The sequence below is a fragment of the Pyrus communis genome, chromosome 13 (assembly GCF_041283825.1).
Source record: "Pyrus communis isolate YQ-2024b chromosome 13, ASM4128382v1, whole genome shotgun sequence".
Taxonomy (NCBI): domain Eukaryota; kingdom Viridiplantae; phylum Streptophyta; class Magnoliopsida; order Rosales; family Rosaceae; genus Pyrus; species Pyrus communis.
Genome location: NC_142577.1, coordinates 13,384,166 through 13,398,786, shown reverse-complemented (window position 1 = coordinate 13,398,786; position 14,621 = coordinate 13,384,166). Strand labels below are relative to the sequence as shown.

The 14,621-nt window shown below is 36.8% G+C and overlaps 2 protein-coding genes across 2 annotated transcripts; both read right to left on the bottom strand.

Moving 5' to 3' along the window:
* Positions 1–2,437: 2,437 nt before the first annotated feature.
* On the bottom strand, positions 2,438–5,159 carry LOC137735906 (uncharacterized). The gene is made up of 2 exons (XM_068475258.2): positions 4,750–5,159; positions 2,438–2,583 (listed from the first exon to the last, which is right to left on the bottom strand). Exon 1 carries the CDS (start codon positions 5,034–5,036, stop codon positions 4,767–4,769), a length of 270 nt encoding a protein of 89 aa, XP_068331359.2. The 5' UTR covers positions 5,037–5,159; the 3' UTR covers positions 2,438–2,583; positions 4,750–4,766.
* Positions 5,160–9,379: 4,220 nt separating this feature from the next.
* On the bottom strand, positions 9,380–12,852 carry LOC137735905 (uncharacterized). The gene is made up of 2 exons (XM_068475257.2): positions 12,451–12,852; positions 9,380–9,607 (listed from the first exon to the last, which is right to left on the bottom strand). Exon 1 carries the CDS (start codon positions 12,735–12,737, stop codon positions 12,468–12,470), a length of 270 nt encoding a protein of 89 aa, XP_068331358.2. The 5' UTR covers positions 12,738–12,852; the 3' UTR covers positions 9,380–9,607; positions 12,451–12,467.
* Between the last annotated feature and the right edge of the window lie 1,769 nt (positions 12,853–14,621).

Sequence of the window (14,621 nt, the reverse complement as noted above, 5' to 3'; positions counted from 1 at the left end):
GCAATTTTGAGTGTTTTGGGTGCTGTTTGAGTCTTTTGGTTTGTTTTGGTATTTTAAAGTTTAGTTTTGCATTCTTTGAGTCTAGTATAGTGTTTTATATTGTGTTTTTACGTTTTTGAGTCAAATCCAAGTGATTAACAATCCCTCCTAATCTCCGGTCCTGGACGATCCCTACTTATACTTATACTACAATTGACAAAAAGAGGGTTTAATTTTTGTGCGTATAATTTTCGCATCACATTCATAGCAAACAAACTAGAAGGAAGAACTTGATTTGCATTTAGAGGAAATTAAGGATGCGACACTGGTGATTGAAACTGTGGTGAAGAAGAATACACATGAACTTCATGTTGAGGAACAAACCCTTGATAAACATAGTTAGCAGTCAAAGGAGGAGGTTGATTGCCTTGATAGGCATAGTTTCCTCTATGTCTACAATTAAGTGCGATATGGCCACAAATATAACACTCTTGAACAACTTGACTATTACCACTATCATTTCTATAGAGACATATAACATCAATATGACCATTTCCAAAGAAATTTGACACTCTAGAATTTGTTCATATCTGTTAGAAGTATTACCTATTAAGGGTACAAGTGTAATATAGTTAATAATATAGTTTGTAAGGTTGTTAGTATTTGGTTAAAGTAGTTATGATTTCTCTTATAAAAACTGTGTGTGTAATCTTCATTTAGTGAGTTAATACAAAATCCTATTTCTCTCTCTAAACTATCTCTCCCTCTCTCTGATATCTCTGTGTTCATCCTTCTGTTCATCATTTCTTCTTGATTTTCCCTTCAATTCCCAAACATTGCAATGTAGTTAAGATGGTATCAAAGCCACCAGGCTCATGCCATTGATTCTGATGGTTCCATTTCTCATTACTTTTCATTTGTTTCTAGCTTAGTTTCTTTCCAAATTTCCATTAGATTTTCGGTGCTTCGGTGAGATTGGGTTGCTTTTCTACGATTGTTGGGATCACGATTGTTGGGTTGATTATTCTGGTTTGGAGATACAACATAATTTAATGATCCTAGAAATATCTGGAGTTGGGTTTCATCAGTGATTTCATCTGGGAATTTATCTGCAAACCGGATCACTCTATCTATAGGTTCGATTGTTGACTGATGGATGTTGTATCTTAAGAATCTTAAGTTAGTTTGAAACAATTTTATTTTTGTAGATTAAACAACTAATCCGTTTGACTTAATTATTTTGGTTTCGAATGTTCATCAATTGATTTTGAATAAATGAGAACATCATCAATGTAAACAATGAAAATGTGATTGATATTTCATTTATTATGTTTTGGAATTCACTGGGACTTTTGAAAGAAGGGTTCTCCATTTTTTTGAAAAAATGGTGACTAGTTGTGAGGTCCACACCATATCAAACTTTAACGATCTGAACCATCTATTCTTCAAGTTGGACCCCCTAGATCATTCTTACAATATATTAGCCAATTAGAAATATTTGAGACATCTAATTGAATTCAAAAAATTTGACAAACATTTTGCTCTATAAGAAACAATAAAATTTCATAATGATAATTAAACAGATAAATGGTTTCGGATTAAATTGAATTTTTGTAATGATGATCTACGAATTGAGGCTTACAAAATAGATAGTTCGGATCGTTAAAATTCAACGTGAAGAGAACCCCTGACAACAAATCCTCATTTTTACCCAAAAATGAGGATCCCTTTGGATAAAGGGCATGTATAAGAATAAGTGCAATGCTTCTTTTCTGACTTATATTTTCAAATCGAACAAAAATTTTGTAAAGCTCTTTTCGTTAAAAGCTTCAACCAGTGGAGGTTTTGAGAGTGGGATTTCTGTTGAAAAACAAGCAAATAATAAGCAGAGAATAAAAGCATTGAGAGTGTCCCAGCAGCAACTTCATTAACGAGAATGGAGTGACTTCACACTTCAATTTCATCGTCGTGCACTAGCTTTTTCCTAGCCATGATCATATTATTCAAAGGAGAATCAACGGACTAAAACGAGTTGGAAGAATGCATGATCAAGTTATTCCGAAACAATTTTTCGCTCCAGCACAATCCATCTTTCCCTCTTTCCCTCTTTCGATTTTGTGCTACTATTACCTTCCTACTCTTGATAACATTGGTATGCATGCAAGTGTCGTGCAATAACACCCAGCAACTATCACAAAATTCGCTAAGAATGCGACGGTTTAGTAGTTTCCTATCAAGGAAGGCATAAAAACTAAAGATTCATGCCAACTACGTTCAGATCAAAAGTGTTCGTAGCAAAAGAGGCAACAAGAAAACGCCATTTCAGAAACCTAACCAAACTAGCATTCAGTTAGATATGCAGGCCTCTGAATACAAACAATAAAGTAGGACAATCAAAATATCAAAAGAATGTGAGAGGCAGCAAGACAGAGTCATTCGGATAACAAAATCAGTAACATAAATGACAAACGTTGTTTATTTCTGATAACTCATTTAATGGTCAAATCTCAGAAGTAATAGGTAAGAAACCCATGGCCAAGAGAATTTTATTGTATCACAATGATACCATGTGTTGACGGAGAAACACCCAAAGCCCTCACTAACCTGCAGAAATTAAAAAGTCAAAATGTTATTTCCTAATAACCAAAGCGCAAGGAAACACCAAAAGACGAAGAAAATTCAGTTAGCACAACAAACAATGATATATTGGAACTCATGGAAAGCCATATGGTAGACAGCTTTCAATCAGAGAGAAATTTTATAGCCTAGTAAAAAATATGGTTATCAACAAAGGTAGGTTAATTCCATCCTATTAGCTTATGATCTTCAATCATTTTTGTGAAACCATGTTTCTTGCCAACACAACTAGTGCATTCATAGATGGAGGGAAAATGCTTATAACTCAGTGGACCTTAGGAACGGTTAGTTAACCCAGCACTCACTCAACCCTCTAATTATGATAGACAAAACAAATTATTTTAACAAACACTGAAAGCATGATAATTATCCAATAGCTCAACTCATTGGACAGAGAGTGAAGGGAAGGTGCCGGGGGGCAAAACTATTATCGCTCTTTTCCTAAATAGCGGATTGTCTACATTAGAGAACTACCCATATTCATATTTGACAACTTTTAAGAGTTAAAAAATAAATTAAAAAAAAAAAAAAAGATAAGCTCGCAAAGACATAAGGGTGTGTTTGTTTGTTGAGCTCACCAGCTTTCGCTAGCTTGGACTGGACTATGTAGTAGTCTAGTCCCGTGTTTGTTAACAGTTCAGGACTAAGTTTAATGAGATTAGAAGGGACTCGCAGGGACTAACTCCCTCGCGTCTTCCTCTGCTCCTATGTTTTCACAAACGCCGAGAGCCACCATCATTCCGCCTCGCCAATTCCCCTTTCCCCTCCTCCTCTCTCCTCGCTTTCTTCTCTTTCTGCTCCTTCGAGATCCGAACTCCGCTCGAGCTCAGCTCGAACTCGGCCGCGACGGCGACAGTTGCTCCATCCTGCCGGTACTGTAGTTTTGCTGTTGCGGCGGCGACTCAGTAGCAGTCGGCTTCTCCTGTGCAGAAGATATTCTAAGCACACTCGAAACTGCTAGTCAAGGAGCCTCCTGAGCCGCGATTTGAAGATGGGTTGCGCCGAGTCGACCCGGCTTGGCTCGATCAAATTCTCGAAATCAATATTAATCGGTTGGATCTCATCGGAAATTGCATGGGTTTTACAAACTACAAATTACTTCAGAAAAACTGGAGGTGAAATTCGAATCAGTTTGGTATGTGCAGAGGCTATGGGTGATTTTTTTTGTAGAGAGGGAGAGGGTAAGGGTAATACGGCAAAGTTTTGTAGATTACCAGCAAATTACAAAGTCTAGTTCCATTGCAAAATGGAAAAAATAAAATATTGGGACTAAAATATTTTAGTCCGAGATTTAGTCCAGCACTGCATCAAACATTTCACTATTTTTATCCTGCTTAGTCTAAGCCAATCCAATCCAGCTTAGTCCCTGCAGCTAGTCCAATCCGTAACAGTCCAATGTAACAAACACACCCTAATAGTATTAACTTAAAAGAAATTGCAAAAGTGTTATTGAAGGATAAAAATGTTGCCAATTCAATGTACTAACTAAACCAACGTTATTGCATACCAAATGATGACATTCGTGCCCTGAAATTCTGGCCCTCTTTCAATATACCAAAATTTTACATTCAGAAAAAGGTTTATGACCAATTTGAACAGAAATACATTAAAAAGGGGTTGAAACTCAATCCAGCCTAGAACTATATGCAAAGTGAACAGAAGATTAATCGGTAAGGAATACATTGAAGTCTTATAGGGATATGTGGAATAGCCTAACAGCTCTGACCCAAATTAAACCAATCAGTTCAAACCTAAATCAGGCTCTAATGCAGAAAAATAAGACACTAGGTTAGATTAGACAAGCAAGTAGAACCCATCATCAAATCAACAAATATTTACGAAAAGATACAAAATTGAAGCATCCACTGACCGAAAATATATACATTGAAATGTTCTCACACAACAACCCAAAATAAAATAAATATCACCCGGTAACCCATTTTGAACCACAAATAAATAAGGAACATAAACTGCATCTGTAATCAGAAAATTTAAACTGACCCAATTGAAAGAAAAAAAAAAAAAAAAAACCCACATTTATCGAATTTTTAACAAACGAATCCTTCACCCATAAAATTAAGAAGAAAAACAATCCAAAAATTGAATAAAAATTAAAAAATATTAGGAATATACCATTCGTATGATCGAGGTCAATGGCCATGCTCCTTGGCGTGCTTGGCGTGCTCGAGGTGGCGGCGCTCCTCGGGAAGAGCGACGAGGTAGGAGAAGATCATGCCTCCGAAGCAGACATGGAGGAGAGGATCGATGGAGCTGGTCTGGATGTACTTGGCATGGTAGTTGTCCAAGCCTCTCTCCACAGCCTTCTTGGCATAATCGACGGACAGCATCGGCTTAATGTGGTCGGGCAATTCCTTCACCTTCAACCCCTTGATCTCGTTGTAGAATCTCCTCATCGCCATTTGTGGTGATGCACTCGACAGAGAGTGAATTGGAAAACCCTAACCCTACAAATCGAGGAAGACTTCAGAAGAAGAAAGATGGGATTTGAGGGGGGAGAGAGAGAGGTAGCCGGTGATGGAGACTCAGAAAGGGAAGAGTTTTGTATGACAACGTACCATTTGTTTGGGTTTGGGCCCAAAACACTTTGGGCTTTTTTCCTCACGACTTCACGATTCAAATTTAACTAATTGAAATTCGTTAAACATCAACAGTTCACATGTGAAAAAAAAATGTGCATACGTGCAAAAGCCTTAATAGATACTGTGTCAAAACCTTTCTTTCGTTCCCCAGTCGGTGAGAGTCCTTCTCTCCTACTGAGTGAGAGATTCTCATTGTTTGTGTGAGGTTGTCCCTTCTTATTTTTCAAATTTTCATTCAGCCGCCAATCCTGACTCTGACCAGGGTCAGTGGTAGCCTCTTCCTTCTTTTTGTTTTCCCCTTCCTTTCTTCATGCTATTGTTTTCCCACTATTCTCGTTTCCGATTTACTTGATCTTTCCAACTTACATGTCATTGAACCCACTCTATGTCCTTATATTAACTATTATATGTTTTATATACCATGTTCTCCCTCCATCTTCACATCCCTCATCCAGCATCGATCTTTGTTGTTTTCCACTTCTTTCTCTCTAACTTCACTCCATCCTTCATCAATTTCTTTTCAAATTCAGTTTGCAATAACATTTGACCACAATTTGTTGTGGTTCATTAGTAAGGTGGGTTCCAGTGTTCGCACCACCTCTTTCCCTCTGTCTACCTGTGTTAGTAGTGTTACTTGTTAGAACCCAACACACTTGAACACACTCATAATTGAAAGCAACAAATTATGTGTCAAGCACATAACAATCAACAAAATTTCAACAAAATAACCACCTTGATTAGGGAGTATGAAACTTTACAAAGCACAACAAAGCACAAAAAATGTATTGCGGCTCCTACGCTCAAGTGATAAGTTTTGGGGACACAAAAATTTGAAGAATGTGGAATCAGGGGAAGATACATATTAGGGGAAACATCCATGATACATGCATATTGTACTCTTTTTCCTTCAACTAGGATTTTTCCCACTGGGTTTTTCCTATCGAGGTTTTAACGAGGCAACATAAGCATACTTAACATTATATCAACAAGCCAAGCAAAGTTGTACTCTTTTTTCTTTGTTATGGTTTTTTTCCCACAGGGTTTTTCTGAGCAAGGTTTTAACGAGGCAACTATTGTTGAAATGTGGGCATCCAAGGGCGAGTGTTGTAAAAGTTGGAGTGAATACCCATATGTTTTTAGCCAAAGGTGAGGAAGACTTTAGAATAGTAGCCTTGCTGTTGTATGATGTTTTTCTTAAGGCACTCATTTCACTTTTGTAAATCTTCATGGATGTGGCTCTATATAAAGAGCATTTTATGTGTGATCACAAGACACAGAAAAGAAGTGAAAGCAATAATATCAATATCTCTTCCTTCCTCTCTTTACCTACAATCCTTGTGTTTTAGATACGAAAACAAACAGTGTGATACGTTGCACCTGCTTTGCTCCAATCTCTAGCAAATGTTATCTCTCTAACTTTTGCCTGTTATAACAATAAATATATACATACATGCATATATATATATATAAACCTTGACTAAAAATGGTTGATTCTGTGCATGAGTGATTCTGGGATAAGACTGGCTATTGGGCCATGAACTGACCACCACTTGGAGAACTAAGCTGGGAGTATTGGTTGAAATTTCTTGTCGAAGTTGATAAATCATGAGTGACTGAAATCCTCTTTCTGATAGAGGAAAATATTGGTTCATGCATTGATATAATCATAATAATTGTATTGAATATTGGGTGGTTGGGTGTGAAGGGACTTGTGTTTGTAAATGGGGATTCCCTATCCCTTTTCTGACATGATTTTTCAATGTGTAAATTATGATAAAGGATGTTGGTTTCATCTGTGTGACTAGTGATGAGCTTAATGGTTATTGACTCGGTTTCAAAGAGAATACTTTTGTAAAATCTAAGGGTTTTGTATGACTCTTCTAGCTGGTAGTGGAAATTTAGGGAAACCAGAATTTGGCTAACTTTGATGGTGTTGGGTTTAGAATAAGATCTGGAGGGTAACTAAACAAATATTCACTAAATGATTTTGGAATGTAAGGGGAGGTTTGACTGTAATTGATCATTGGTTGAAATGGTTTTGTTGAGGTTTTGTAGAGATCATAAGGATTGACTAAGGTTGACTGATAGTTTGGTTGGAAATTCCCTACGGTAGAACCTAAGGGAGTAAAACGGTTTACTGAACTGCTGGCTGTGTAAGGTCCAAGGCCTGACTCTTGTTTGATTGATTCTTTTTTTTTTTACTGGGTTGAAAGAGGTAGAAAGCTTCATTTGATCAGGATTTCGTCCTGATATTCTTTCCCTGCAGAAACTCTCTTGTTCGGAAATTAGGAATGTAGTTTTGACTGCCTCTTACATATTCGATTTCGAAATAAAAAAAATACTTAATATTGACTGTCATTGTGCAAAAATTTGTTTTGATGCAATGTTTTGAACATCTTTTTGTAAAACATGTTTTGTAATTTTGCAATCGACTCTTACTAAAAAATTTTGATTTAGCAAATCATCTTAAAATTTTGAAATGCATAGTACTATAGATAGTATTTCTTTTTTAATAGTACTATAATTACTTTGAGTTGGATTCCAGACTCCTAAATGGAAACAAACAATTTGTTTAGGAGAACCAAGATGAGTTGATTGTTTAAGAATACCTCCGTAACCAATATCGGAGGCATCAATTTTAACAATTTTGACTGAATTGACTATAGGAATACCAATACAGGATAATGTCTTGACATGAGACTTGATTTGTTTGACTATAGAAGTATGAGTAGGAGACCAAGATGAGGGGTTAGTCTTGAGCCTATCAAACAATGGTTTGCATAGTTCTCTCAATTTTGGCTAGAATTCTGCAACATAATTTAATGATCCTAGAAATCTCTGGAATTGGGTTTCATCAGTGATTTCATTTGGGAATTTATCTGCAAACTGGATGACTCTGTCTATAGGTTCAATTGTTGATTGATGGATGTTGTATCTTAAGAATCTTATGTTGGTTTGAAACAATTTTATTTTTGTAGATGAAACGAATAATCTGTTTGATTTAATTATTTTGGTGAACATATTTAAATGTTTCCAATGTTCATCAATTGACTTTGAATAAATGAGGACATCATCAATGTAAACAATGAAAAAGTGATTGATATTTCATTCATTATGTTTTGGAATTCAGTGGGACCTTTAAAGGAAGGGTTCTCCATTTTTTTGAAAAAATGGTGACTAGTTGTGAGGTCCACACCATATCGAACTTAAACGATCTGATGCGTCTATTTTTCAAGTTGGACCTCATAGATCATTCTTGCAATATATTAACCAATTAGAAATATTTGAGATATCTAATTGAGTTAAAAAAAATTGACGAACATTTTGCTCTATAAGAAACAATAAAACTTCATCATGATAATTAAATAGATAAATGGTTTCAAATTAAATTAAATTTTTGTAACAATGATCTATAAATTGAGGCTTACAAAACAGACAGTTCGGATCGTTGAAATTCAATGTGAAGTGAACCCCCTACAACAAATCCTCATTTTTACCCAAAAATGAGGATCCCTTTGGATAAAGGGCCTGTAGAAGAATAAGTGCAATGCTTCTTTTCTGACTTATATTTTCAAATCGAACAAAAATTTTGTAAAGCTCTTTTCGTTAAAAGCTTCAACCAGTGGAGGTTTTGAGAGTGGGATTTCTGTTGAAAAACATGCCAATAATAAGCCGAGAATAAAAGCATTGAGAGTGTCCCAGCAGCAACTTCATTAACGAGAATGGATTGACTTCACACTTCAATTTCATGGTCCTGCACCAGCTTTTTCCTAGCCATGATCAAGTTATTCAAAGGAGAATCAACGGACTAAAACAAGTTGGAAGAGTGCATGATCAAGTTATTCCGAAACAATTTTTTGCTCCAGAACAATCCATCTTTCCCTCTTTCGATTTTGTGCTACTATTACCTTCCTACTCTTGATAACATTGGTATGCATGCAAGTGTCGTGCAATAACACCCAGCAACTATCACAAAATTTGCTAAGAATGCGACGGTTTAGTAGTTTCCTATCAAGGAAGGCATAAAAACGAAAGATCCATGCCAACTACGTTCAGATCAAAAGTGTTCGTAGCAAAAGCGGCAACAAGAAAACGCCATTTCAGAAACCTAACCAAACTAGCATTCAGTTAGATATGCAGGCCTCTGAATACCAACACTAAAGTAGGACAATCAAAACATCAATAAGAATGTGAGAGGCAGCAAGACAGAGTCATTCGGATAACAAAATCAGTAACCGTCCGCATAAATGACAAACGTTGTTTGTTTCTGATAACTCATTTAATGGTCAAATTTCCGAAGTAATAGGTAAGATACCCATGGCCAAGAGAATTTTATTGTATCACAATGATACCATGTGTTGACGGAGAAAACACCCAAAGCCCTCACTAACCTGCAGAAATTAAAAAGTCAAAATGTTAGTTCCTAATAACCAAACTGCAAGGAAACACCAAGAGGCGAAGAATATTCAGTAGCACAACAAACAATGATACATTGGCACTCATGGAAACCCATATGGTAGATAGCTTTCAATCAGAGAAAGCAAAGAGAAATTTTATAGCCTAGTAAAAAATATGGTTATCAACAAAGGTAGGTTAATTCCATCTTGTTAGCTTATGGTCTTCAATCATTTTTGTGAAACCATGTTTCTTGCCAACACAACTAGTGCATTCATAGATGGAGGGAAAATGCTTATAACTCAGTGGACCTTAGGAAAGGTTAGTTAACTCAGCACTCACTCAACCCTCTAATTATGATAGACAAAAACAAATTATTTTAACAAACAGTGAAAGCATGATAATTATCCAATAGCTCAACTCATTGGATAGAGAGTGAAGGGAAGGTGCCAGGGGGCAAAACTATTATCCGCTCTTTTCCTAAATAGCGGATTGTCTACATTAGAGAACTACCCATATTCATATTTGTCAACTTTTAAGAGTTAAAAAATAAATTTAAAAAAAAAAAAAAAAGGCTCGCAAAGACATGAGGGTGTGTTCGTTTGAGCTCACTAGCTTTTGCTGGCTTGGACTGGACTATGTAGTAGTCTAGTCCCGTGTTTGTTAACAGTTCGGGACTAAGTTTAATGAGATTAGAAGGGACTCGCGAGGACTAACTCCCTCGCTAGCAGACCCGTCGAGAACCATGGGATTAGCGGGGACTAACTCCCTCGCGTCTTCCTCTGCTCCTATGTTCTCACAAACGCCGAGAGCCACCATCATTCACCCTCGCCAATTCCCCCTTCCCCTCCTCCTCTCTCCTCGCTTTCTTCTCTTTCTGCTCCGCCGAGATCCGAGCACGAGCGAAGCTAAGCTCGAACTCGGCCGCGACGGCGACAATTACTCCATCCTGTTGGTACTATAGTTCTACTGCTGCAGCGGCGACTCAGTAGTAGTCGGCTTCTCCTGTGCAGAAGATATTCTAAGCACACTCGGAACTACTAGTCAAAGAGCCTCTTGAGCTGCGATTTGAAGATGGGTTGCGTTGAGTCGACCCGGCTTGGCTCGATCAAATTCTCGAAATCGATATTAATCGGTTGGATCTCATCGGAAATGGCATGGGTTTTACAAACTACAAATTACTTCAGAAAAACTGGAGGTGAAATTTGAATCAGTTTGGTATGTGCAGAGGCTGTGGGTGATGTTTTTTGTGTTGAGAGGGAGAGGGTAAGGGTAATACGGCAAAGTTTTGTAGGATACTAGCAAATTACAAAGTCTAGTTCCATTGCAAAATGGAAAAAATAAAATATTGGGACTAAAATATTTTAGTCCGAGATTTAGTCCAGCACTGCTTCAAACACTTCACTATTTTTATCCTGCTCAGTCTAAGCCAATCCAATCTAGCTTAGTCCCTGCAGCTAGTCCAGTCCGAGACAGTTCGGTGCAACAAACACACCCTAATAGTATTAACTTAAAAGAAATTGCAAAAGTGTTGTTGAAGGATAAAAATGTTGCCAATTCAATGTACTAACTAAACCAATGTTATTGCATACCAAATGATGACATTTGTGCCCTGTAATTCTGGCCCTCTTTCAATATACCAAAATTTTACATTCAGAAAAAGGTTTATGACCAATTTGAACAGAAATACATTAAAAAGGGGTTGAAACTCAATCCAGCCTAGAACTATATGCAAAGTGAACAGAAGATCAATACATTGAAGTCTTATAGGGATATGTGGAATAGCCTAACAGCTCTGACCCAAATTAAACCAATCAGTTCAAACCTAAATCAGGCTCTAATGCAGGAAAATAAGACAGTAGGTTGAATACAAGGAGTATAGGCTATGTTTGAGTGAGGACTGCCAAGTTCCAAGGGATTGAGACCAAGTGAGTAAGGAATGTATCACAAAGGGATTTGCAAATGACACCTTCCAATTAGGGATTTGCAAATCCTCTCACATGCTTTTGTAATGGTCCTGGAGGGCTTTTATAATCCCTCCTATCTAACATTTTGTGATCAATTTCTTAATAACTCAACTTCAATCCCTTGGGACTTGGAAATCCCTGACCCAAACATAGCCTATAAGATCTAATCTACTCTATAATGCGATTACATAGAATACTGAAAAATCCAACATAAAACATTTTTCTTTTTTCCACTTCGTCAATTTCAAATCTGTATGCAACTTTATTCTTAAAATCAACAACATGACAAGTTCAATCAAGCCAAATAAGACAGGTGGAAAAGTATTTCTCCGCAACGGTTGTTCCTTTTTACCAATGCAAATAAGTGCAGCAAAATACACACAAAACAAACGGTCTACAGAAAATCAAGATCCCATCTTCAAGCAAACAAAGGTGAAACATTGTTTAAAATAGTTAGATTTCTACACTTTTCAAATCAAATCCCTCTCATACAATATTTAGATTACTACACCCTCTTCAACACCTTTAGATTAGACAAGAAAGTAGAACCCATCATCAAATCAACAAATATTTACGAAAAGATACAAAATTGAAGCATCCACTGACCAAAAATATGTACATTGAAATGTTCTCACACAACAACCCAAAATAAAATAAATATCACCCGTAACCCATTTTGAACCACAAATAAATAAGGAACATAAACTGCATCTGTAATCAGAAAATTTAAAATGACCCAATTGAAAGAAAAAAAAAAAACCCCACATTTATCGAATTTTTAACAAACGAATCCTTCACCCATAAAATTAAGAAGAAAAACAATCCACAAATTGAATAAAAATTAGAAAATTTTAAAAATATTAGGAATATACCATTCGTATGATCGAGGTCAATGGCCATGCTCCTTGGCGTGCTTGGCGTGCTCGAGGTGGCGGCGCTCCTCGGGAAGAGCGACGAGGTAGGAGAAGATCATGCCTCCGAAGCAGACATGGAGGAGAGGATCGACGGAGCTGGTCTGGATGTACTTGGCGTTGTAGTTGTCCAAGCCTCTCTGCACAGCCTTCTTGGCATAATCGACGGACAGCATCGGCTTAATGTGGTCGGGCAATTCCTTCACCTTCAACCCCTTGATCTCGTTGTAGAATCTCCTCATCGCCATTTGTGGTGATGCACTCGACAGAGTGTGAATTGGAAAACCCTAACCCTAGAAATCGAGGAAGACTTGAGAGAACAAATGATGGGATTTTAGGGGCGCAGAGAGAGAGAGAGGTAGCCCGTGATGGAGACTCAGAAAGGAAAGAGTTTTCGTATGATAACGGACCATTTGTTTGGGTTTGGGTCCAAAACACTTTGGGCTTTTTTCCTCATGAGTTAACGTTTCAAATTTAACTAATTGAAATTCGTTAAACGTCAACTGTTCATATGTGTAAAAAATGTGCGTGTGAGCAAAAGCCTTAATAGATATTGTGTCAAAACCTTACTTTCTTTCCCCAGTTGGTGAGAGTCCTCTCTCCCATTGAGAGGGAGAGAGATTCTCATTGTTTGTGTGAGGTTGTCCCTTATTTTTTTTTTTCAAATTTTCATTCAGCCGCCAACCTTGACTCTAGCCAGGGTTGGTGGTATCCGCTTCCTTCTTTTTGTTTTCCCACTATTCTCGTTTTTCGATTTACTTGATCTTTCCAACTTGCACATCATTGAACCCACTCTATGTCCTTAGATTAACTATTATATGTTTTCTATACCATGTTCTCCCTCCATCTTCGCATCCTTCATCCATCATCTATCTTTGTTGTTTTCTGCTTCTTTCTCTCTGACTTCACTCCATCCTTCATCGATTTTTTCCAAATTTGGTCTGCAATAACATTTGACCACAATTTGTTGTGGTTCATTAGCAAGGTGGGTTCCATTGTTAACACTGGCTCAGGTGTTCGCACCACCTCCTTCCCTCAGTCTACCTGTGCTAGTAGTGTTACTTGTTAGAACCCAACGCACTTGAACACACTCATAATTGAAAGCAACAAATTGTGTGTCAAGCACATAACAATCAATAAAATAACCACCTTGAATAGGGAGTATGGAACTTTATGAAGCACCAAAAATGTCTTGCGGCTCCTACGCTCAAGTGATAGGTTTTGGAGACACAAAAATAACTGACATGGTTGTGTGCCTAGTTATTCGACTTCGATTATCAATTATGTATACATTGAACTTTATTCAGTACGGATTTATAAAATGGACTTGTATCTAATTTGCACCATAAATTAAGGGCTTGTTTGATATCTTATTTGAAAATTTTTATCATTTCTCAAAACATTTCTTAAGAACATTTCTTGAAAACAATTTTTTTTTAGACTAAAAAATTTGATTGGTTTGCGATTTAAAATTTTTAATCTTACGACTTAAATTAAACAAAGAGGTCTAAAAAGAGGTCGGTCGCAGGAGATGGAGAAAGAGGAGAGAGAAGGAAAGAAAGTAAGAAATAATTGAAGGAAAGAGAAAGAGGAGAGAGGATTGGACGAGATAGAGAGGAAGATGAGTGAGAGAAAGGACCGAGAGAATGAAGAGAGTAGATTGGAGGAGAGACGACAAAGGTAAAAATAAAAAAAAATAAAAAAAGAGAAGAAGAAAAGAGAGAGATAGATTTGGAGTGAGAGGGGAGAAGGGAGAGAAAAGAAAGGAGTGAGTTTAAGTTTAAAAACTCTAAAAACTCACTTTTTATGTTTTTGAGTTAGTCTTGAGTCTAGTTTTTGAAAATAGTCTCACCAAACAAGTTTTTAAAACCTAAAACTTGAAAATTATTTTTAAGTTTAAAAAGTTGGATTCAAGTAGAGTACCAAACAGGGCCTAATATAGTTGTATTAAAAAATTAAAAAAAAAAAAATGTAGTAAGCAAACAAGAGAACTTCTCCAGTGAACTTGTATGTCCATTGTCCAGACATTATTTGCACTTTTTTTTTTTTTTGTTAGATCAATTTCAACGATTGGTGTTAAAATCTTAACATATGTGACAACCGGGTCTTTCAAAACCCGAAAGTTGCCCAAC